Below are 26095 nucleotides of genomic sequence, written 5' to 3' on the forward strand. Positions count from 1 at the left end.
CTTTAGAATTGAAAGAATTAAATCTCTTCATTCTTTTTTTTTTTTTTTTGACAGGCAGAGTTAGACAATGAGAGAGAGAGAGACAGAGAGAAAGGTTCCTTCTGTTGGTTCACCCCCTAAATGGCCACTACGGCCAGCACTGCACCGATCTGAAGCCAGGAACCAGGTGCTTCCTCCTGGTCTCCCATGCGGGTGCAGGGCCCAAGCACTTGGGCCATCCTCCACTGCACTCCCTGGCCACAGCAGAGAGCTGGACTGGAAGAGGAGCAACCGGGACAGAACCGGCGTCCCAACTGGGACTAGAACCTGGAGTACCAGCGCCACAGGCAAAGGATTAGCCTAGTTAGCCGCAGTGCTGGCCAATCTCTTTATTCTTAAGCATCAAATTAAAGAACAAATAAAAGGTTATTTTAGGGGCTGGCATTGTAGCATAGCGAGTAAAGCCACTGCCTGCAACACCAGTATCCCATATGGGTGTCAGTTAGTATCCTGGCTGCTCCACTTCCAATCCAGCTCCCTGTTAATGGTTTGGAAAAAGCAGCAGAAGATGACTCAAGTGCCACTTACGTGGGAGAACCAGATGAAGCTCCTGGTCTCTTGCTTCGGCTTTGCTCAGCACTGGTCGTTGAAGCCATCTGTGGAATGAGCCAGTGGTAGAAAATTTCTCTCTCTCTTCCTCTCTCTCTATCTCTTTATCTCTATTTGTATCTTTGACTTTCAAATGACTAGATAATTTTAAAAAAAGCTACAATTCATGTAGAATGGTATATATTACTGCTGGAGTTATAAGCAGGCAAATGATGCATGGCTATTGAAAACTACCATCTTGAAGACAAGTATTTAATTCAGAGGCTAAGATGCTCCTCAGAACATCCAAAGCCCAGAGAGCCTGGCTTGAATCCTGGCTCCTCCATCTCCAATCCAGCTTCCTGGTAATGTGCATGCTGAGAGTTAGAAGGTGATGGCTCAAGTACATGGATTCTTGCTACTCATATGGGAGACCCAGACTGAGCTCCAGGCTCCTGGCTTCAGCCCGGCCCTGCCCTGGTTGTTTCAGGAATTTGGAGAGTAAACCAGAAGATAGAAGACCAATTTCTCTCTCTCTCTCTCTCTTTCTCTCTCTCTCTCTCTCCCTACTTTCAAATGCAATGAAAATAAAGAAATAATTTCTAAATAAATAAAATCAATCTCTTGGTTCTACCAAGAATAAGTAATTTTTAAATAATTATTTTTTAAGTTAGTATAAATATTAAATATTTATAAGTTAGCAAAACATGAAAAACTACCTGAAGGAATATAAAATGAGGCTTTTCCCCCCTTTTTGACTCAAATAGCCAAAATCCCTGACTTGAGTTTACACTTCCCTCAGACAATATGCTCACCGATATCTATTATCATGCCACCTGAATCAACAGGAAAAGAAGAAACCTAATGAGATGAATGTTGCATAAAAAGCACAAATGCAATACCAATAAAAATACCAAGGACATTCTCAAATACAGAAAACATGATGCTGAAATTCATATGGAAACACAGAAGACCCCAAATAGCTAAAGCAACCTTACACAACAAAAACAAAACTGGGGGTATCACTATACCAGATTTCAAGACATACTACAGGGCAGTTATAATCAAAACAGCCTGGTACTGGTACCAAAACAGATGAATAGGCCAATGGAACAGAACAGAAACTCCAAAAACTAACCAAAGGACAACCTTATGACAAAGAAGCTAAAATCAATCCCTGGAGCAAGGACAGCCTCTTCAACAAATGGTGTTGGGAAAGCTGCATCTCCACATACAGAAGTATGAAGCAAGACCCCTACCTTACACCATATACAAAAATCCACTCAAAATGGATTAAAGACCTTTATCTATAACCTTATACCATCAAATTATTAGAAAATATTGGGGAAAACATACAAGATGTTGACTTAGGCAAAGAGTTCTTGGAAAAGACCCAACAGGCATAGGCAGTCAAAGCCAAAATTGACAAATGGGATTACATCAAATTGAGAAGCTTCTGCACTGCAAAAGAAACACTCAGCAAAGTGAAGAGACAACTGACAGAAGAGGAGAGATTATTTGCAAACTATGAAATTGATGAAGAATTAATGTCCAGACTATACAAAAGTTCAGGAAACTCCACAACAACAAAATAAACAACCCAGTTAAGAAATGGGCAAAGGATTTAAGCAGAAATTTTTCAAAACAGGAAATGCAAACGGCCAACAGACACATAAAAAAAAAAGTTCAGGTTCACTAGCCATCAGGGAAATGCAAATCAAAACCAAAATGAGGTTTCACCTCATCTCCATTGGAATGGCTTTCATATACAATCAACAAACAACAAATGCTGGTGAGGTTGTGGGGGAAAAGGTACCCTAATCCACAGTTGGTAGGCATGTAAACTGGTACAGCCACCATGGAAGACAGTATGGAGATACCTCAGAAATCTGAATGTAGACCTACCATATGACCCAGCCATTACACTCCTGGTAATTTCCTCAAAGAAATGAAATCAGCATATGAAAGAGTTATCTGCACCTCCATGTTTATTGCAGCTCAATTCACAGTAGCTAAGATGTGGAATCAATCCAAATGCCTGGAAACTAAAGACTGGATAAAGAAATTATGGGATATGTACACCATGGAATACTACACAGAGGTAAAAAAAAATGAAATCTTATCATTTGCAACAAAATGGATGCACCTGGAAAACATACTTAGTGAAATAAGTAGTCCCAAAGGACAATACCATATGTTATCCTTGATCTGTGGTAGCTAATAGAGCACTTGAAAGTAATCTATAGAAGGGGCCGCTGGTGTGGGAGCCGGCAACCCATGTGGGAGCCAGTTGTAGTCCCAGCTGCTCCTCTTCTGATCCAGCTCTCTGCTATGGCCTGGGAAGGCAGTACAAGATGGCCCAAGTCTTTGGGTCCCTGTATCCATGTGGGATGGAAGACCTCTCTATCTCTACCCTCTCTGTAATTCTGTATTTCAAATAAATAAAAATAAATCTTTAAAAAAAGTAATCTATAATGTGTTGTACAATGTGAATTAATGCTATAACTAGTACTCAAACAGTATTTTACACTTTGTGTTTCGGTGTGGGTGCAAACTGTTGAAATCTTTACTTAATTTATACTAAATTGATCTTCTGTATATAAAGATAATTGAAAATGAATCTTGATGTGAATGGAAATGGAGAGGGAGTGGGAGATGGGAGGGTTGCAGGTGGGAGGGAAGTTATGGGGGGGGAGCCATTGTAATCCATAAACTGTACTTTGGAAATTTATATTTATTAAATAAAAGTTAAAAAAACAAAAAAAGTAATCTATAGAAGTGAAATTGATAATCCGAGATGTGATGACTTCGAACAGTCCTTGTCTCCACTATTGAGGAATAGTTTTATTTTTCATACTACTTGTTGAACTCTTTCCTTAGCATAGAGTTAATATTATGTGTACAAAGTTAATCGAAAATAGATCTTAGTAAAAAATAAGAATGGGAATAGGAGAGAGAGGAGGAGGGGTGGGAGTATGGTGAGAAGGCAGGTGGGGGAAGAATCAATATATTACTAAAGGTGTATTTATGAAATAGATGAAGTTTGTATACCTTAAATATAAGGTTTTTGGGGGACAAAAACAAAAAAACTGTTCTGTATACATAGACATAGATTTAAGAGGAAACATTGTAATTAAAGAGGTTTCATAATTTACTTCTATAAATATAAGCTCTTGTCCACTTTTTAAAAAAACATATTTGTGGTAATAGCAATGTCCTAGTTAATTTATTTGGTACTTACAGAACATATAAAAGATGGACCTTAAGGCCAACATTCTTAAAAGGATTCTTAAGTAATGACTCCATATAACAGATGAATAATTTCAAGTCCCCTTTCATCTGGCACTGTATGTCCCAGTTTGCACCTGAATTAAAAACAAACTACAATAAACCCGAAAAACATTCTGAACAATTCCATGAAAGAGATGAGCTAAATTAAATTTACCAATGTTCTGATACAACATCCACAGCCCAGTCTAAGAGAGAAAGGGCAGCTTGAACTAATGGTATGGATGCACCCAAGTAATTTAGTCCCTCCAGTCTCTAGTTTCCTTTTTTGCAAAGTAAGAAAATTAAATTCAATTATTGTTTCCCAAAATTTTATTTAAAATCAAGCCAACCGAGTAGGGTAAAATAGCCACAAATTCACCTGGCTCAGTTTATTCTCACTTTTCAAGAGAAAAAAAGAACTGTCAAGGTACAAGCATATTTGGAGGAGCGTTTTGAGTCTCAGCTTTAGTAAATGAAGGTACAGTGGTTCACCTTCAAAATATGATGTATGCCTTTAATGCCCCACTATTCAAATGTCACTGGCCCTAAATATAACTGATGAAAGATTTCACTGCATGCTGAAACACTTACCTGATAATAATGAAGATGAACAACTGTGATTTGTAATTTAGAAAGCAAGAACAGCAACTATTGAAAACTATGACAACAGTAAGATAATACTAATATCAAACCAGAAGCATTTCCAGATAGAAAAACCGTGTAACACTGCTAAGCTCTATGAAGAAACAGTCGACTTGGCAGAATAATGTGTTGAAATTCTCACCATGGTTTTGATAAGGTAAGCTCATTTTAAAAAATAACTAAGTAATAGCCTTCATCTATACTGCAAAAATAAATTCTATAGTATAGTAATCGCTCCTCTTCATAACTGATAATTTTTTTATCATTTCATAGCTCATCTCTAGCACTCTTATATATAAAGTAGACTAAAAATTCTGTGGAAAGTTTATTTTGGTACAAAAAAATTTCATGGATAGTTTTTACTTAATGTACATCTTCCATGATTTCATGAAGACCCCTCATTTTAATAATCCCTGAATCGGCTAAATTTCTGTATAAATTTTTTAAGTGCTTTATTTAAAATTAAATTAATGGCTATGCATGAAACTGGAAAAACTAAGTGTTATAACTACTAACTTGTTTTAAAAGTCTGCTTTTATTGCATTTTTAGATTTTAACCTTATTCCTAAACTGATTTCAACACACTGGAGTATTTTTCCCACTAAATCAACAGTGCTGAACCAAGCATGATTTCCTACTGTAGGTAATTATAATGGACAGGAGATGCTGTTGGTATCTGTATCTATGGGTAAAGGCCAGGGCTACTGCTAACCATCTCACAGTACAAAGGACAACTCCCTACGACCAAGAATTATCTGCCCCAAAATTAACAGCATCAACTGAGAAATCCTGATTGACCTTAAATAGGAATGTTATAAACACCCTGTATTTTCATCCTGTAAGTTTCTTTATATGGCTAACTCAACTGACTGCTTTTTTAAGCCTTTCCAGGAAACAAATTTATTGTTTATACTTACAGATGAATTACTAAATACACTAGTTATGCTCAGTATGCATTATACTTCAAACAAGAAAAACCTCTTGATTAAAATGTATATTGTGGGGCCAGCACTGTGGCATAGCGGGTAAGCCACTGCCTGCAGTTGCCAGCCATCCCATATGGGTGCAAGTTCGAGTCATATCTGCTCCACTTCCAATCCAGTTCTTTGCTATGGCCTGGGAAAGCAGTGGAGGATGTACCAAGTCCTTGGGTCCCTGCACCCACGTGGGAGACCTGAAAGAAGCTCCTGGAGCCTGGCTTCAGATGGGCGCAGCTCCAGCCATTGCGGCCAATTGGGGAGCAAACCAGCAGACGGAAGACATCTCGTTTTCTCTCTGTTCCTCTCTTCCTCTCTCTGTTGTAAGTATATTGTTTCAGAGAGATTCTTTGCCTAAACAAATTATTTATAAACATTTTAAAATTTAACAAATCCTATAGTATTAATAGTCATTTGATATTTTATCTATTTTACAAAATTAAGATGTTCTTTTTCTGTTCTAAAGCAAATTTATAAGACCACAAGGCATGTACTTAAAGATGAAAACGTTCCCTTATTACATTTTAATTGGATATAAAATAATTTCATGTTTATTTATTAGTTTGGTCACATGATGAATCCTATTTCTATTAGCATAAAAATGATAATATACAATAAAAATCATATTCATAAGGCATGTATTTCCTAAAGTTTCAGAGAATTAAAACACTTTGTTAAATATAATTTTTAAAAATAACAGCAAATGCTTGGAGCATTACAATACTTACCTACTTGTTGAAAAACTAAGGAATTTACTGTTGAAACAAATGTCTTCCCTTCAATGTTGTCTGCACGCACAGAGCAGTTAGTATCTTGCTCACTCCAAAAACAACAGTAAAATGTTGTTTGGGATAAGTTAGAAAAGTAGGTGTCACTTGAATTAAATTTATCTTCAATAATTGCTTCATAATGTCCACTAGAATTTGAAGTGTTCTTGGAGATTCCAGCAGGCAAGAGGAAATAGTCATGGGTTGCATTTGCTGGCATGCAAGACAACTTAAATCTCCAGGGAGTAACTGGATATGCCAAGTTAAATGCAGTTATCACACAAACAAACTCTGTTAGAACATTAAAAGGACATAGAAAATGAGAAATCATTCTGACGAAGACATAAACAGGAAGTATATGAGAGTAGACCATGTAGTGCTCAATAAGAACTATTTAATGTTCTAAACACTCAATCAATGCCTAATGAGTAGCTCTTGTTGTTCAATGTGTTATACTTAAGAGGGTTCATTTATTTATTTATTGAAACAGCTCTACTCTCAGGCACCTCCTTTTGGAAATTTGTGCTTCATTTTTCCTCATTAAGCTAACATCTTATATTTATACTTTAATAAAAGGAAATTAACACTAAATATTTTAATTCCCTTTTCCAAATTGAAGTTATTCTACCATCAGCACAAATGATAAATATCTGTGTGTGCAATAAGATAAGCAAACAATAAAGTGTTCTTTTAGTATTTCTTAAAAAAGACTAACACCAAAACGAGAACATTGCTTTCAATGACACCACAGAAAGGATGTGTCATCAACATGAGGATACCTGGATCTTTGAATCCACTCAGGCTCCTCCAGATAGGAGACACCATATACTACACTTTTTTTTTTTTTTATACGACACTTTCTTAATGCACTCTGAGAAGTGATATACACAGACTTCTTACAGGAAGCTTCTGTTGATCATGTTACCTTTTTTTTTTTTTTTTTGCTTTTTAAAATTTATATAAAGGGAACAGATTTTATGTATTTTATCCATACAGTTTTAAGAGAATAATGAAAGAAACACTCCTATAATTCTGTACCCCCAAAAACACTCAAAAGTTAAATAACTGTTTAAAAATTAAATAATAATTAGTTCTTCATAATCCCTTTTTCAAATTACTCAAGTAATCCAACAGTGTTATCATTTACAGATATACTAATAAGCAATGAATTCTGAGAATTCTGTATGAATTTGTATGGAATGAGAATTCTGAAGAGTTATGATAAATGTAAAAATCTAAGAAGACAGAAGTCATCAAGATGAATAGCTGCATAACCTGGACTATGTCCAGACAATGAAATATTACTCATTGCGAAAGAGCTATTAAGCCATGAAGAGACATGGAGGAAACTTAAATGCATGTTACTAAGAGAAAGAAGCTGCTCTGATAAGGCTATACCCAATAGGATTCCAAGTATATGACATTCTTGATAAAGCAAAACTATGAAGAAATAAAAAGATCTGTGTATGCCAATAGTTAGTGGAGTGGGAAACAGGGAGCAATGAGCAGGCAGCACACACAAGTGAATAGTGCAGTGAATATATTTGTTATGATTCTGTAACTAAGATAAATATTCATTAAAAACCATAGAATGAGCACCAAGAGTGAACCTCAATGTAAAGACTGGGTGGCAAGGATATGCCAGAGTGGGTTCATGAATTTTTACATAGGTAACACTTGAATGGGGAATGCTGGTAATGGGGAGGCTATGCAGGAGGTACTCTGTACCTTTCCCAATTTTGCTGGGAGTGTGAAACTCCTTTTAAAAGTCTACTTAAGGCCGGCGCCGTGGCTCAATAGGCTAATCCTCCGCCTTGCGGCGCCGGCACACCGGGTTCTAGTCCCGGTCGGGGCGCTGGATTCTGTCCCGGTTGCCCCTCTTCCAGGCCAGCTCTCTGCTATGGACCAGGAAGGCAGTGGAGGATGGCCCAAGTGCTTGGGCCCTGCACCCGCATGGGAGACCAGGAGAAGCACCTGGCTCCTGGCTTCGGATCAGCGCGGTGCGCCGGCCACAGCGCGCAGGCAGCAGCGGCCATTGGAGGGTGAACCAACGGCAAAAGGAAGACCTTTCTCTCTGTCTCTCTCACACTATCCACTCTGCCTGTCAAAAAAAAAAAAAAAAGTCTACTTAAAAATGTAAGAAAATAGAAGCTGTAAAAGCCAATTAGTAAGTGTGGTTTTAACTATAAAGTCCATACATGTAAAAATATTCAACAACCTAAGAAATTATTGTTAAATATTACCTATTTGTAAAAAATATAAATATGTAGATAAGTATGTGTAGATACAAAAATTAAACCAAAAATGATTGACATGACTAACATTAGGTACCATAACATCACCAAAAGTAAATCCTCATTACAATTGTGTTCCTTCAGACTTCAATCCTTCTAACAAATTATTATGAAATAAAACATCTCGTGAATACAGAAGATTTTTGATTGTATAAAACCATAAATGTCTAATAGCACTACATATGAGCATTTTTACCTGCACATGGAGGATTCAGTTGACTGTCATGAAATCAACCTAAAATCTTCAAAAAGAAGTATTGAAGTCTAAAATGGAATAATAAACTTCATAGATACAAAAACATAGAATCAGTTTAATTAAAAAATGGGTCTACTTTGTTTACATGTTTCCTTTACAAATATTTCTTTCCCTCCAGAATCCTAAACAACAAAAGATCCTAAATTTTCATCTGAAGGCATATATGTCAGGTGACAATATTCAAGGAGCTCTTCTGATTCATAAACTTGATCAAACCACAAACCTTTCAGAAACCAATATGAAATATTAGAGTCTAACAAAAATTAGCTAAAGGAAAAGACAATGAAGAGTTCTATTAAATACATCTCAAAAAATTGTTTAAAAAATATAAGAGGAGTGGTCATTTGGCTTAGCATTTAAGAGGTCACTTGGGGCACCAGCAGTGTGATACAGCAGGTTAAGCCACAGCCTGCAGTACCAGCATCCCTTATATACTCGAGTCTGAGTCTTGGTGCTATACTTCCCATCCAGCTCCCTGCTAATGTGCCTGGGAAAAGCAGAGGAGGATGGCCCAAGTCCTTGGGCCCCTGCACCTACGTGAGAGACCTGGAAGAAGCTCCTGTCTCCTGGCTTTCGTTTGGGCCAGCCCCAGCCATTGCAGCCATTTGGGAAGTAAAACAGCAGATAGAAGATCTCTCTCTCTGTCTGTGTCTCTATCTCTCTCTTTCTCACTTTCTGTAACTCTGTCTTTCAAATGAATAAATATATCTTTTAAACAAAGGTGGAGAGAGTGATCACTTGGGACATCCACATCTCAAATCAGAGTGTCTACCTCTATTTTCAGTTTCCTGTTAACATGCAAATTGGGAGGTATTAGTGATGGCCCAAATAGTTGGTTTCCTGCCAACCACATGGGAGACCTGACTCCTGGCTTTGGCCTGGCTCAGCTCTGGCTGTTGAACCAGTAGATCAGAGCCTTCTCTCTGTGCTAACAAAATCTTTAAAATATAAAAGATAATGTGTTATTTCTGCTTGATAGTCCCTGTGGTATAGTTTTTTGGAAAACTATAATAGCAGAGCTCATCTCAACAGTAGGATACAGATAGCTGCAATGAAAAAGATCATATGCACAACAAGGAATACTAGCAGGGAAGGTTATAAGAGCCCCTTTGTAGTCAAGCAGCAACAGAGAGATCAGAACTGGTCAGCACACAGGTAACAGTTGCCAAAACCTTGGAACACAATCTAATTTAGATTTAGATTAGGAAAAACTTAAATATAAGACTCGTAACTATGAAACTACAGGAAGAAAACAAGAGAGAAAAGCTCCATGACATTGATGAAGGCAATGGTTTTCTGGATATGAGCTGAAAAGCACAGCAACAAAAATAAAAGTAGACAAACATGATCACGTCAACCTAGAAGGCGTCACAGCACAGGAAACAATCAACAGAGTAAAGAGACAAGCTACAGGGGAAAGTATCTGCAAACAATATGAGGGGATATCAAAAGGTTTGTGGATGAAATGGAATTAAAAGATAAATATAAAATGTATAAAGCTAATTTCTCAACATAATCTCCATTAAGCTAAAGACATTTTTGTACTTTGGGGAGTGATGATAGCAGCCATTTCGTTCATTCCTAAAAACCTGAATGCCCTGGGAATTTAACCATGTCAATGCAATCTTCTTCCAAGTACTAACCGAGGAAAAAATGGATGTCCTTTGAAAGATTTCTTAAGATTAGGAAACAAAAGCCAGAAGGAGTCAAATTAGGACTGTAAGGAGCATGCCTAATGACTTCCCACTGAAATTCTCATAGAATTGCTCTTGTTTGATGAAAGGAATGGGCAGAAGCATTGTTGTGATGGAGAAGAACTCTCTGGGGAAATTTTCCCAAGGTATTTCTGATAAAGCTTTGGCTTACTTTCTCAAAACATTCTCACAATTTGGCCTTCCAGAAAGTCACCAAGAAAAATACTTGGGGATCACAAAAATTTATTGCCATCATTTTTGCTTCTGGCTAGTGTGCTTTGGCTTTGCCTTGATCTCTTCCATCTCTGGGTAGCCATTTCTTTGTGCTGTTCTTCAGTATCATACTGGTAAATCCATATTTAGCTCCTGTTCCAACGCTTTGAAGGAAGCATAAGTACCTTGGTCCCCTTTGTATACATTTTCCACTGAAGGCTTCACTTGTGTCTTCAGCTAATCTAGGCGCAAAATTTTTGGTACCTATTTGGTAGAAAGTTTGATTACTATTTCTTCTGCTAATCATTGATCTGATCTTCTTCAAATAGGGCACAAATATGATTCGTTTTTCTCTTAGAAGTTGATGTGGGTGGTCTGCTTCTGCAGGCTTCTACAACATTGTCTTGTTCCTTCTTAAAATAAATTATATTTTTGTTAATTATCAATTTCTTTGGAGCATCGTTCTCATAAACTTTTTGGAAAGTGTAAGTGACTTTTCAACATTTTCCCACCCAAGCTTCACCATAAATTGGAGTTTGTTCTCGCTCAGCATCAACAGAACTTAAGTTGCTGTAACAGAGGCTGTTTTCAAATCAATGTCTTATCTTTCTCAGTTTCTTAAACTAGATCCTGTTTAACCATGTGATGACAAATTAGTATGAATTTATTTTGGTGCAAAACAAAATTTGAAGTCCACGCATTGTTTTTTCAAAACATACCTTTTCCATGAATTTTTGAAGACCCTGTACATCTGATAAAGAGTTACTATTCAAACTCAAAGTTCAAAATAGCAAATAAGACAAATCACCTGGCAAATCACCTGAATAACCAATTCTCAAAAGAAGACATTCAAATCCCAAGCAGTTCTATGAAAAACTGCTCAACTTCACTAATTGTCAAAGGAATGCAAATCAAAACCACAATGAGGTTTTACCTCACTCCTGAAAGAATGACTGTTATCAAACTGGGGGAGGTTTGACAATGGGTACCAAAACACAGCCAGGAGACAGTACCAAGTTCTGGTGCTCTGCAGTATGATGGGATGACAATAGTTCATGATAATACTTTATATTCTGTATAAAGAAATGGAACTGAGGAGTTAGTAAGCTTCAAACAGAAATAAAAGATAAGGAAATGGAAAGCTTAATTGCCTTCTCTGATCACTTAACGTTGTGAATAGGTGTTGAAACATTACACTGTACCAAATAAAAAGTGTGTAAGTATGATGTGTTAACCAAAATTTAAAATAAAATACTTTTAAAAGAATGACTTACAAAAAGACAAAAGATAATAAGTGTTGGTGAGGATGTGGAGAAAAAGGGAGCCCTGTGTACTGTATGGGATGTAAATTAGTGCAGCAATTATGGACAGCATTCTGGAAGATCCTCAAAATATTAATACTATAACTACCACTACACAATCTGACAATTCTACTACTAGGTGTATATCCAAAGGAAATGCAATCAGTTTATCAAACAGGTACCTGTACTTTTATGTTTACCACAGTACTATTTACAATAGCCAAGATTTGGAATCAACTTGAGTGTCCATCCGTGAATGAATGGATAAAGAAAACACAGTGTATGTAAACAACAGAATAGTATTCAGCCATGAAAAAGAAAGAAATGATACCATTTGTGACAACATGGAAAAACCTGGGGGACATCAAGTTAAGTGACATAAACCAGGCACAAAAAGACAAATACCACATGTTTTTACTCATACGTGGAATTTTAAAAAGTTGATCTCATAGAAGTAGAGTAGAATGGTGATTACTAGAGGACAGGATTGTTGGTGGAGGGGAAATGTTGGTCAAAGGATACATATTTATGCTGAGATAGGAGGGATAAGTTTAAGAGACTGGCACAGCAAGGTGAATGAGCTGTGTTTTTAAAAAAATGTTCAGAAATAAGTTGTTGGGTGTTCTCACCACTGAAATGGTAACTAGGGGGATGACTGCATCTGTTAACTAGCTAGACTTAACCACACCACACTGCATATAGACTTAAAAACACTATGTTGCAAATAATAAACACACTGTTTTCTATGTCAACTTTTTTTAAATAAAATAAATTTAAAAGAAAAATTAGAAACAGGATAAATAATAAATTAAGTTTCACTGTTCAAAAAAGTAATGGTCAACATGTAGATGATTAAAAACAAAAACTTCTATGGGTCACAGCTGTTGAACACGAGGCATTAAAGGAACATTTAATGCTTTCTCTTGAGTATATTCCCTCCATGGGAATGAAGACAGACTAGTATACATCTAATTTCTAATAGCATTGTTGAGATATATTCAAGGTGGAAATTTCCAGTGTAATCACCACCCCTTTATAATATCCCCTTATAGCATCATATTTGTTAATAGTTTGTCAGGATTATAATAGTGAATAGTATTTAAAATGGCATCTCCTTTTTCATCTGACACTAAGCTTATTGTGTGTCATGGTCATTTATTTTAAATATTATCATCTAATATAGAAAATAAAGATGTTTGTTATTATCTAATTTGCTTACAATTGAGTAATGCTGCATTTCCTTTTGTTTTTAACTTTTATTTAATGAATATAAATTTCCAAAGTACAGCTTATGGATTACAATGGCTCCCCCCCCATAACTTCCTTCCCACCCGCCAATGCTGCATTTCCTAAAAACAACTAAAATATTTAAATGTTAATAGGTCTTGTTTCTAAGTATATTGGATCAATGTTGTGTGTGCATAAATTTTAGTATTGCAAAAAGAAGATAAAGTTAAAAACAAATAATGGTAAGTGAAAAAATATTTGCAAACATAATGAATTGTTAAGGGTTATTTTCTTAACTTATTTTTTAAGGAATATAAGTTTCACTAGTACAACTTTAGGAATATAGTTATTCTTCCCACAATATCAGCCCTCCCACCCACATTCCCATCTCTCCTCCTCCTCCCTTCCCCCCTTCCCAGTTCCAACAGAACTATTGATATTAGCGCAGAGGCTATGAATTCAAAGGAATGAGGCCCCAAGTGAGCTAGACAGGGTCTAGAACTAAAGACAGTCATTACTGGAGGACCTAAGAAAGGTGATAAGCCACGAATAAGTAGTCCAATTAAGAGGCAAATAGAAACTGACAGAAGGGGGCCTGATAATAATCTGGTGGGCTTTAAGGCATTGTCAGTTATAAGGCCCCGACCTATCCATCTCTTCACATGGAGTACATCCTAAGGGAGGTCTGAACCTCCCCTTGGGAAGGCTCCCTGTTGCCTTCCATTACCTAGCTGGCCAGGGAAGAGAGCTGGCCAGATGAAGGCAGGTGGCATATCTAACAGGAAGTTTACAGTTCTGCTGGCAGTGTTGCTGACCCTACTTGGCCAACCTCTCAGAAGTGGTGGCTACTTTGGAAGCTGAGATGAGTGAGGGCTTTTCAGCTTAGAGCCAGCAAGGTCTGTGGCTCTGACCTATAGTCCTTCGACTCCAGGGTAGTTCCATTTCAGTGACCAAACTCTTGGCTGGCAGAGCTGCCAGGGCACTTCATAATCTGACTTCTGCCAAAACCCTGGCTTTCCATATAAATCAATGCAGTTGACTGGCCTGTTGGGTCTCCTTGACGGCAGATCACTGTACAAAGTAGCCATTAATTGGCCTGCCACCTAACTTTACATTGCTTCTGATGCCTGGCTTTCTTTACCTCCTGGTTTTTGTTAAAGCAGACAAGAGGATGTAAAGTCAGGGGGGAGGAGGTGCTCAAGTCCCATCTCTAATTTTCAGTGGCCTAAACTAGAAGTCTATAGTCACAGGCAGGTATGGTAGTGGTTTTCTGTGAGGTAGACAATGCCCATGAGGAAAGCTATGTCCTCATTTTAAAGCTTTCCCTTCCTTTGGTCTGAAAGGAAGGTTTTGCCCGTTTACTGTGTCCATGGTTAGGTATATCTAGCCATGAGATCATAATTTAAGCTCTCACTCTGGCTATGCTATCATTACATAAAATGTTAGTCATCCCTTTTATAAGATCCAAAAATCAAACTGTACATCCTGGAGAGTCCTTCAGTATGAATTCAGTTTACAATATTGAAGAGAATATAGAAATGGGGGAAAAAGTCAAGCTTCCCAGATCACTTTTTGACAATAACAATATCAAATGAAAACTTATGAAAATATTTACCAATACCTTCTATAAATTTTAAGAATACATGTATTTAGAAACATCCCTTAAATCTCTAACACAGTTTAGCATGTTTAACCAGCAAACTAAAGCACAAAAATGTAAAAATATTTTTAGCTTCTTTCTACCAACAAATTTCAATTTTTTTGAATTTGCTGAAACTTGCTTTATGGCCTAGTATGTGGTCAATCTTAGAGAAAGTTCCATGCACTTCTGAGAATTCTGCAACTGTAGGAAGAAAAGTTCTGTAGATATCTGTTAGGTTCATTAAGTCTATATTGTCAATTAAATCTGCTGTTTCCTTGTTGATTTTCTGTCTGGTTGATCTGTCCATTGCTAAAAGTAGAGTATTGAAGTCTCCCATTACTATTGTATTGGAGTGTAAGCCTCCCTTTAAATCTCTTAATATTTCTTTTAAATAGCCAGGTGCCCTGTAATTTGGTACACATACATTTATAATAGTTACATCTTCCTGCTGAATTGATCCCTTAATTATTACGTAGTGCCCTTCTTTGTTTCTTTTAACAGTTTTTGTGTTAAAGTCTATTTTATCTGTTATTTGGATGGCTACACCAGCTCTTTTTTAGTTTCTGTTAGTATGGAATATTTTTTTCCATCCTTTCACTTTCAATCTGCGTGCATCTTTGTTGGTGAGATGTGTTTCTTATAGACAGCAAAAAGATGGGTTTTGTTTTTTAATCCATTAAGCCAGTCTGTGTCTTTTAACTGGAGAGTTGAGTCCATTTACATTCAAGGTGACTATTAATAAGTAACGACTTGGCCCTGCCATTTTTCTAAATATATTGCCATTTTTTACTTTGAATTTTCTTTGAACTTTGAGAGATTTTCTTCCTTTACCTTCTTTCATAGAGATGACCATGTTTCTGTGTTTCCTTGTGAAACACATCCTTAAGCATCTTTTGTAGGGCTGGACAGGTGGTTACGAATTCTTTCATTTCTGTTTGTTATGGAAGGTCTTTATTTGACCTTCATTCACAAATGAAAGCTTTGCAAGGTATAATATTTTGTGTTGACAGGTTTTTTGCTCTTAAGACTTGGACTATATCTTGCCATTCTCTCCTAGCCTATAGAATTTCTGGTAAGAAATTCACTGTGTGTGCAATTGGAGATCCTCTTAAAGTAATCTGGCATTTCTCTTGTGCACATTTTAGAATCTTCTCTTTATGTTTTATTGTGGTGAGTTTGATTACAATGTGTCATGGTGAAGATCTTCTCTGGTCATGTCTATTAGGAGTTCTATGTGCTTCCTATACTTGGATGTCCCTTTCTTTCTCCAAACTGGGAAAGTTTTCTGTTATTATTTCACTAAAAAGGCTTTCTAATAATTTCTCTCTTTCCATGCCTTCAGGAAATCGTAGAACCCATATGTTGGGTCATTTTACAGTATCCTATAGATTCCACATAGTGTTTTTTAGTTTTCTAATTTCTCTTCTTGTCTTTGGTTTGACTGTTTACTTTCATTTGCTTTGTCTTCTAAGTCTGATATTCTTTCTTCTGCTTCACCAATTCTGCTTCTAAGGCTCTCCAGTGCATTTATATTTGTTCTATTGAATTCTTCATTTCATTTTGATTTCTCTTTAAGATCTCAATTTCATGGGATTTTCTTTCATGTCCTGTACGAATTTCAGTAGTTCATGCATTTGTTTCTGATTACTTCTATGTAATCTTGTGATCAATTTTTTGAATTCCACCTCTCCCATTTCTTCTATGTCATCATCTTCACAATCTAGTATTGAAGTGTAGTGTTATTTTGGGGGTGTCATGTTGTCTTCCTTGTTCTTGTTTCTTGAATTGGTGTGTTTGTTGTTCGGCGTTTGTGGAGATACTCATTGTTTTTTGCTGTTGTTGTTGTTATGGTGGCTTTTATCTTTGTATGTACTGTAGATACGTGGAATGTCTGTTTTCAGTAAATATTTAGAGGCTTGTAGTGGGTGTGGCTAGGGAGCTCTGTTCAGTTCTCCAGGGTTAAGGGCATGCCTAAGGTAACACACCCAGGTTTGGCATGGTAAATCTTCTCTCTTTCTTTTTTAATCAGAAGGACATTTATTCTGCTCAGCTGAGCTTCTCTCCTCAAAGGAGACCAATGCCTAAGTGCTTGCCCTAGTGGATATAATATTCATCCACTCTGTCCCATGGATCACACAAAGAATCTGTTCAGTCCTCAGTGTAAGTTCAGATTCCCTAGCAATGTCTCTCACCGGGTAACCAGGAACCCTGGACCTTGTGGAGACTCCTACTGTGACTGCCCAAAGTCCCAGCCACACCATGAGTCCTCCCACACACCCTCAGTTTTTTTCACAGTCCCAGTACAGAAGACTCACACAGTCACAGGCTCTTAGCCCCTGTTAATTCTCCCCACCAGAGTCAGGAGTCCCCATTAAGGTGGTTGCTGGGTATGGACACAAGCTGGTGCAGCTGTTACATATGTCCAAAATGGCACCTGCTCTATTGGCTTGTTACAGGATGCTCTTGTAAAGTGATCAAGGAGAGAGAAATGTGTCCTTCCTTTTTTTTTTTTCTCCTCTAATTTGGCAGGAACACTATTCCCCATGGAGCTCCAAGCCAGGTTCCCTCTAGGATCTTACTGCAGCTTTATCGCCAATGGTTTGAGCTGCTGTGGTCTGGTCTTAACTCACTTTCCAACTCTGGTGCGTAGGCTCTCAGCTGCTGGAGTCCCAAGCTGTGGGCATCCATACCTTCTACTAAGGTCCACTGTGTCCCTCTAATTTTGGTAGAATTTCCTCTGCCATTTTCTCCCTAACTCTTCCCTGAGACTACACTCTCTCCACTTTGTTTAAACTGTCTTCTCCTGGACTAGAGCAGTAAGCACTCTCCCTACTCTGTCATCTTGGAACCATCCCATTAAGGCATATGATGGTTCATTTTCTGTGTCAGCTTGACTGAGCCCACAGAATACCCAGACATGTGATCAAACATTATTCCATTTGACTGTGAGGTTCTTGCTGGATGAAATCAACATTTGAATTGCTAGACCAATGAAAGAAGACTGCCCTCCTTAATAAAATGCAACTCATCCAATCAACTGAAGACACAAATACAACAACAGATAAGAGAGAGTGATCCTGCCTGACGGCCTCAAGCAGCCTTTCCTTGGTCTTGAGGATGCTAGCATTCAGACTAGAACTTAGATTATCAGCTCTCCTGGTTTTCACACCTTTCAACTTGTACTGGAACTACACCATTGGCTCCCTTGGGTCTCCACTTGCTGACTACAGATCTTGGGACTTTGCATCCTTCATAATTGTATGAGCCAATTCCTCATAATAAATCTCTTTATACACATACGTTTTATTAGATCTTTTTATAGGGCTAAATATATATTACATTTTAGAAATTTCTAAATTTCAACTAAGGCCAATAAAAAGTAGTAAAAAATTATCAATGTATATGAACTAGAAAATTGTATCAGCGATATAAATGGCCTAGAAACTGCTCAACATTATAAATAATCAAATAAATGAAACTGAAATTAGCTGCCATATATTTCTTTTCTGAAAGGAAAAAAAGTTAAAGGAATGATAATATGCTTCTTTGGCAGAAATGTAATAGGACAGCATTCTTTTGTACCCATATTCGTGATGGGACAACAAATGGTACAATGCTCTGTGGAGGAGCTATCACAGTATCAAATTGGAAAATGTGTGTACTACTCAACATGTAAATTCCTCTTCAGGAATTAACATAAAGAAATATGCTTCCAAATAAAGATACAGATATATGGATTTCAATGTACTATTATTGCTAAAGAAAAGAATTTACTGATCCAAAATTGATCAAATAAATTAAGATACACTCATATACAGGATTGTCACAAGACCATTAAATTAACAAGCACATTGGTAAAAGCTGATAAGAAAAACAGTTGTGATAAGCTGAAAACCTGCTGCATGGGAAAGGAAACATGCAGAACAAAATGCAGACCAATTCTATTTTTGCAATTATGAGAACAAGAGAGAGGGAGAGACACAGGGGGAGAGAGAGAAAGAGAGAAAGAGAGAGAGAGAGAGAGAGAGAATGTGTGTCTGTTAAAATCCCAGAGGAATACACAATTAGGTTGTTTTCAGGAGGTAAGGAAGACTTTAATTTTCCCATTTATACTTTCGTTTAGTTTGCAAGTTTAATTATGAGCATATATATGAGCATTACATAAGAGCATTAAAATAGCAAACTTACCCCATTGTAACAAAATCATGCAGAATTTTTGATAAATCATCTTACTTCAGATATGTGCACCTGAAAAACAGTAAGTCAAAAACATATATATATATACACAAAAAAAACCTCATATACACAATCTGTGGAAAACATTAAAGGAAAAGGTTCTCAAAGAAGTTTTTACATTTTAATTCTTTGCAAGAGTCTGCATCAATATCAGAGAAGCATCCCACATTGAACTATAAGTTATAATTTACTCCTGAGAACAATCTATATGTAGTACATAGTTAAACTATAAGCCAAATAATTTTTAAAAATGCAGAGTTCCTTTTTGCCATAGAAATCAAGACAGGAATTATAGGATAGGTTCAATTTAACTAATGTATTCAAAATGCTGATTAAATAGGTAACAGCTAATCCAATATCATTAATATCACAAACTTCAATTTTTTCATGCTCAGTGCTTAACTTTCTCTTATTTTTTGAAGCTTTTATCATCACTGTGATACCACAAAGCCAAGTGGTTATAGCAGAGGTAATTATGGCACATTTCTTATCACTAATGGGAGAAATTTTTCAGAATTCTTTTGGAAACCCATTGTTCATTTGTAGATGAGGTAATATTCACAAAGGAGAGTTAAAAGTAATTGACAGGAAGTCTGAGGGCTTAATAATGGTATATACAAATGATAGGAGAGACTGCAGAGACAGGCTTTCCCATGAATTCTACTCACCTTGAAATATATCACACAGAAGATTCCATGTACTAGCACATCACTAACTAGAATGGTAATAAACCTTTTAATATGTTGGGCTTGGACTTGTAATGAAAACATGACTTTGATGTTTCAGTCTTTTTGATGATCTCATAGAGCTAGGGATTCAGTTCACTGAATGTCAGTAATCCAAGATTTTTTTTAAAGCCTTGAATTGGTTGTTAGGAGTCCACTAACAAGCTCTTGGACTTTGATTTCAACATAATAGACTTCAGGGTTTGCATCTACAAATCAGACCTTTAGGTGATCTCTACAATCCCTTTCAAAGTGTCTACGAGTCTGAGAGATTTTATTTTAAAATAGAAATCACACTTTTATCCCCAAAAATATTATAAAACATTCAGTGAGAAATATGTCATAAGAGCATTAAAATATCAACCTATATCTGAGAAATGGCATCATGTGATGAGTGATAGAAAAAACTGTTTTACAGTTTACATTTCCTTAGGAAGAAAGTATGTAAATACAAACAGTTCATAGTCTGATGCATTTGTTTTTCAGACTTTAATCAATTTTCATCAGAATTTTGGTTTGATATATACCGACATAACAATGTTTGTTTAGATTCTAGAAATCAAGTTCAGTGTTTGTAAACCTCAAGATCTAATCATGTTGAATGTGAGCAAATTCCTCACTACTTCTTTTGTTTCCTGCTTATGATATTAAATGTTCTCATCAAATAAACCCAGGGCAACTTTCAAAATTAGGAAATGTCACAGATACAACACATCACTGAATTAAGTGTTTTAATTAAATTTAGGACTAGTAATTCAGCCCAAAAATCTATTTGACTCACTTTTTTTTAACTTTTATTTAGTAAATATAAATTTCCAAAGTACATTTTATGGATTACAATGGCTTTTTCCCCTCCATAACTTCCCTCCCACCTGCAACCCTCCCAACTACCGCTCCCTCTCCCATTCCATTCACATCAAGATTCATTTTCTTTTATTTTTTATTTTTTGACAGGCAGAGTGGACAGTGAGAGAGAGAGAGACAGAGAGAAAGGTCCTCCTTTGCCGTTGGTTCACCCTCCAATGGCCGCCGCAGCTGGCGCGCTGCGGCCGGCGCACCACACTAATCGGATGGCAGGAGCCAGGTGCTTCCCCTGGTCTCCCATGGGGTGCAGGACCCAAGGACTTGGGCCATCCTCCACTGCACTCCCTGGCCACAGCAGAGAGCTGGCCTGGAAGAGGGGCAACCGGGACAGAATCCAGTGCCCCGACCGGGACTAGAACCCGGTGTGCTGGTGCCACAAGGCGGAGGATTAGCCTAGTGAGCTGCGGCGCCGGCCAAGATTCATTTTCAATTCTCTTTATATACAGAAGATCAATTTAGTATATATTAAGTAAAGATTTCATCAGTTTGCACCCACACAGAACATAAAGTGTAAAATACTGTTTCAGTACTAGTTATAGCATTAATTCACACTGAACAACACATTAAGGACAGAGATCCTACATGAGGAGTAAGTGCACAGTGACTTAACAAATTGTTGTTGACTTAACAAATTGATACTCTTGTTTAAGGCATCAATAATCACCCGAGGCTCTTGTCATGAGTTTTCAAGGCTGTGGAAGCCTTTTGAGTTTGCTGACTCTGATCATATTTGGACAAGGTCATAGTCAAAGTGGAAGTTCTCTCCTTCCTTCAGAGAAAGGTACCTCCTTTTTTGATGGCCCGTTCTTTCTACTGGGATCTCACTCACAGAGATCTATCATTTAGGTTTTTGTTTTGTTTTTGCCAGAGTGTCTTGGCTTTCCATGCCTAAAATACTCTCATGGGCTCTTCAGCCAGATCCAAATGCCTTAAGGGCTGATTCTGAGGCCAGAGTGCTGTTTAGGACATCTGCCATTCTATGAGTCTGCTGTTATTTGACTCACTTTTAACTCAACTGATCTGCTGAGTTTAATAACCAAATAGGTAAGTTGTTTTCCTTACATACAATAAACATTCCTATCTTTAATGCAAAACACAAGCTATTCTGATGGTTTGAATCTTGTAGTAAATTTCTTTCCTATATAGCAAAGGAACAATCACAAATGTGAAAAGAATACCAGCATTACCTTTAAGACAATGTGAAAGGTGGCTTCTCACATAGATTAAATGAGAGAAATGTCCTAAATTGTACAGAAAAGAATATTAGGAGAGCCTCAAAAACATGAAAAAGAATGACAGAAATTTGAAACTGTAATAAAATGTCAAGCAAAGGGAAAACTAATGGAAGAGTGACAAAGTAAGTTAAATATGCAAAATACCATTAAGTTGAATATGCTTCCTAAGCATGGGTAATTCATGTGTTCTAAACATTCTTATGGTCAGATACATTCACAGAGAATATAAGCACTTTGGTGGAGGAGTGGGAGGAGTAAAAATAATTCAAACACTAAGAACACTAAGAAATGCTTCCTGGAGAGCTTCTTCAGTGGTTAACATTCTCACAAACATCCTAACAGTACCAGAGTTTCAAGGGAATTTCAAAACTCAGTCATTTCTTGCCCCATATACTGCCAATCACTGCTCTAATCACCATCAATTTTTCCTTGGACTATGAGAAGACTCTCCCAACTGATCTCCTTGCTTCTGCCCTTGTTCCTCAATTCATCTATTCTCAACACAGCAATCAGATTAATCTTGTTAATGCATACATAGAGCATGTCTCTCTCAGAACACTATGGCAATTCCCTTGTCACATAGAGCAAACATCCAAGTCCTGGGTAAGACCTCAAGGTCCTGGGTCCCAATAGCCTCTCTGACCTCATCAGCCACTATTTTCCCTTTTGTTCAAGTCAGCTTCTCCAAGGAGCCTTCCCTGGCCATCCTAACTAAAATGTTTATGTTTTCCCAACTGTGATATGTCATACTTGCTGTTTTACTTAAATTTTTTCTCCTTGTTACTTAACTAATGGGAATGGCACTTTTATTTTTCTTGTGTATTGTCTATAACCCCTTAGTAGAAATGTAAACATCATTGGATCAAAGGATGTTCGTTTTTTTTCTTTCATCATTATGTCCTTCACACATAAGCCCATCTCTCAGATAGCAGGTACTTCATATACATTAAGAGAGTGAATGAAGAAGTGAATGAATGAATTAACAAAAGGAAGGACAGGACTTTCTCTTGAAATGTCTCCTAATAAGGGCTGCATTACAACAAGACAAACTGAGTAAAAGCAATCTTTTAAAAAACGATTCTAATATTATCCAAATTCAGCTTTTTGAAAGTCTGGCTTTATAACAAGAACTTGAGAACGGTGATTGTTATCCATTTTTTGGAACATGAACTTCATTGTATATTTGGCAACAGAAGTCTATCAATTGCCAGGAAAAAATCCACGCAGATAAAATTATGGTTCACCATTTCAAGGAGTGAGCCAACCCTCTGAAATTTGGCCCAAACTCCCGGGTTATGATTTCCTGAATTTTCACAAATGCAGTGCACCTTCCTCAGGCAATCACCCATAAGAATAGCTCCATAAATTGAGCCACTGATGGACACAAAACTGTCCATTTGATATAATATTCTCTGACAATCCCCTGGAAAGTAGGTGTCAATTCTTACAGGTTGCTGTAACAAAGTACTATAAACTGAATGGCTCATAAGCATTCCTCCTGGATGGTGCTTTCTACCCACATCCTTACACAGAAGAAGGGGTGGTCAGGTTCCATTGGGCCTCTTTTCTAAGAACACTAATGCCATTTGTGAGGGTTACACCCTTATTGAAGAACCAAAGTGACTTTATTTTAAAACAAACAAACAGGCTGGCGCCGCGGCTCACTGGGCTGGTCCTCCACCTTGTGGCGCCGGCACACCGGGTTCTGGTCCCGATCGGGGCACTGGATTCTGTCCCGGTTGCCCCTCTTCCAGGCCAGCTCTCTGCTGTGGCCCGGGAGTGCAGTGGAGGATGGCCCAAGTGCTTGGGCCCTGCACCCGCATGGGAGACCAGGAGAAGCACCTGGCTCCTGCCATTAGATCAGCGCAGTGCGCTGGCAGCAGCGCACTGGCCACGGCAGCCATTGGAGGGTGAACCAACGGCAAAGGAGGACCTTTCTCTCTGTCTCTCTCTCTCACTGTCCACTCTGCCTGTCAAAAAAAAAAAAAAAAAAAAAAAGCAGCCTCTGTTTCCCATAGTAGACCCGAGTCCTTGTAAAAGCAGGCATTCCGGCATTCCAGAAATGTCAAAGCTTACCAGGGACAGCTAGCTCAGTAGACCAGGACAGCACAGTAGAGATTGCTAAACAAAGTAACTCCCTGCACCCAAAGCTTCCATGCTGTATGTAACTCTTTTTTCCTGCTGATGTAGCCCTTTTTTCCTTTAAAAGCTCTCCCTAACAAAGACCAGGGCCTCACTCCTTCCTCCGCTGTGCCGGTTGGTTGGATGGGGTCCCTGTTCGGCTTATACTCCCGAATAAACCTTGCTTTTGCAGTTCGGTGTGATCGACTCTCTGGGGGTCTCTGCAGGGATCTAACGATCTGGGCACAACATATTGACCTAGTCACTCCTGAAGACCCCATCTTTTAACACTATTGCATTGATTACTAGGGTTCAATCTCTGTTTTTTTTTTTTTTTAAGATTTATTTATTTATTTGAAAGGCAGAGTTACACAGAGAGAGAAAGAAAGCCAAAGAGAGAAGTCTTCCATCTGTTGGTTCACTCCCCAATTGGCCGCAATGGCCAGAGCCGTGCTGATCTGAAGCCAGGAGCCAGGAGCTTCTTCTGGGTCTCCCATGCGTGTGCAGGGGCCCATGCACTTGGACCATCTTCTGCTGCCTTCCCAGGTCATAGCAGAGAGCTGGATCGAAAGTGGAGCAGCCAGGTCTCAAACTGGTGCCCATAAGGGATTGCTGGCACTGCAGGCAGCCGCTTAACCTGCTATACAACAGTGCTGGCCTCCAACATCTGAATTTTAGGGCAACACAAAAATTCAGAAAATAAAAGCATTCTATATATGTTGCTGTGGATTCGTTCTGAGAGGAGGAGCGTGGTGGGGGCAAGAGGCACAGACCAGAGGCAAGCAGCCCGCAGACTAGTTTATTTCAGTTGGTACAGCAGCTTATATAGCCAAGGCAGCCAATCCGGTCAAATGGTGGTCTATGCCCTAACCAATCACAACCTGTTGCCATGTGGTTTCTGAAGCCATCCAATCACAGCCTGTTGCCAGTCAGGCTCTGTTGCCATGTGGCTTCTGAAGCCATCCAATCACAGCCTGTTGTCAGTCAGGCTCCATTGTTATGTGGTTTCCAAAGCCATTCAATCACAGCCTGTTGTCAGTCAGGATCTGTTGTCATGTGGTTTCTGAAAGATCCAATCACAGCCTGTTTTCTGGCAGTTTCTGTTGCTAGCAGCAATCTTGGCATGGCCTTCTCATTCCACCACATATATAGACAGTTAAAAGAACCATGTGCCTTAGAAGTCATTCAAACAGAAGGTAGAATTGACATCTTATATTAAAAACTCAGATATTGGGGCCGGCGCTGAGGCGTAGCAGGTAAAGCCACTGCTTGCACTGCTGACATCCCATACGGGCCCTGGTTCTAGTCCTGGCTGCTCCACTTCCAACCCAGCTCTCTGCTATGGCCTGGGAAAGCTGTAGAAGATGGCCCAAGTCCTTGGGTCCCTGAACGCATGTGGGAGACTCAGAAGCAGCTCCTGGCTCCTGGCTTCAGATCGGTACAGCTCTGGCCATTGCAGCCATTTGGGTAATAAAGCAGCGGATGAAAGACTCTCTCTGTCTCTTTCTCACTCTTTCTCTTTCTCTCTCATTCTTCCCTTCCCTTCCCTGCCCTTCCCTTCCCTTCCCTTCTCTCTTCCTCTCTCTCTCTCTGCCTCTCTGTAACTTTGCCTTTCAAATAAATAAATAAATCTTTAAAAAAACTCAGATATATAACATGCAAATATAATCACTATCACCAATACTTAGAGTTGAGTTATGGTTAGGAAATGGTTAGTCATTCTCACTAGAAAAAAACTAAGGCTGCACTTTAAAAAACATTCATAGTTGCCAAAGTTCTCTATCTATCATGGCAGAAACATGATAGATTGCATGGGAACATTTTTAAAATGAATAAGCAAATGCCCATCATAACAATAATAAATGATCATAAGGCAAATATAATTGTAGATTGGGATAGCACAGGCCCACATGTCCACTTCCAAAGTAAACCAATTTACAACAGAACACTAAGGATACTGATCTCATAAACCACATGAAAGTAGGTAGGTGATATCTATTAAAAATAACTCTGAATAGGTAGGTTGCATGTGTCCAGGAATCTATCCATTTCTGACAGATTTCC

At 38.1% G+C, this 26095-nt stretch overlaps 1 protein-coding gene across 9 annotated transcripts in view; it reads right to left on the minus strand.

Annotated features, from left to right (window-relative positions):
• Nucleotides 1-26095, minus strand: part of LOC100351924 (leptin receptor) — a 134644-nt gene that overhangs the window by 77618 nt on the left and 30931 nt on the right. For 6 of the 9 annotated variants that reach the window (XM_089300487.1, XM_089300485.1, XM_070078341.2 and 3 more), the window contains 3 exons: nt 19039-19098; nt 6185-6514; nt 3809-3932 (listed from right to left, as the gene is read on the minus strand). In XM_089300487.1, the coding sequence (XP_089156613.1) occupies nt 3809-3932; nt 6185-6514; nt 19039-19078 (494 nt within the window). In that variant the 5' untranslated portion in view covers nt 19079-19098. Of the gene's footprint in view, nt 1-3808; nt 3933-6184; nt 6515-8713; nt 8755-19038; nt 19099-21862; nt 21917-26095 lie in introns of those variants that run through there. The other 3 variants (XM_089300483.1, XM_089300486.1, XM_089300488.1) reach the window with 3 other exon arrangements.

This window comes from Oryctolagus cuniculus, chromosome 7 (genome assembly GCF_051225735.1).
Source record: "Oryctolagus cuniculus isolate XC-2025 breed Fujian yellow rabbit chromosome 7, ASM5122573v1, whole genome shotgun sequence".
In the NCBI taxonomy this organism is placed as follows: domain Eukaryota; kingdom Metazoa; phylum Chordata; class Mammalia; order Lagomorpha; family Leporidae; genus Oryctolagus; species Oryctolagus cuniculus.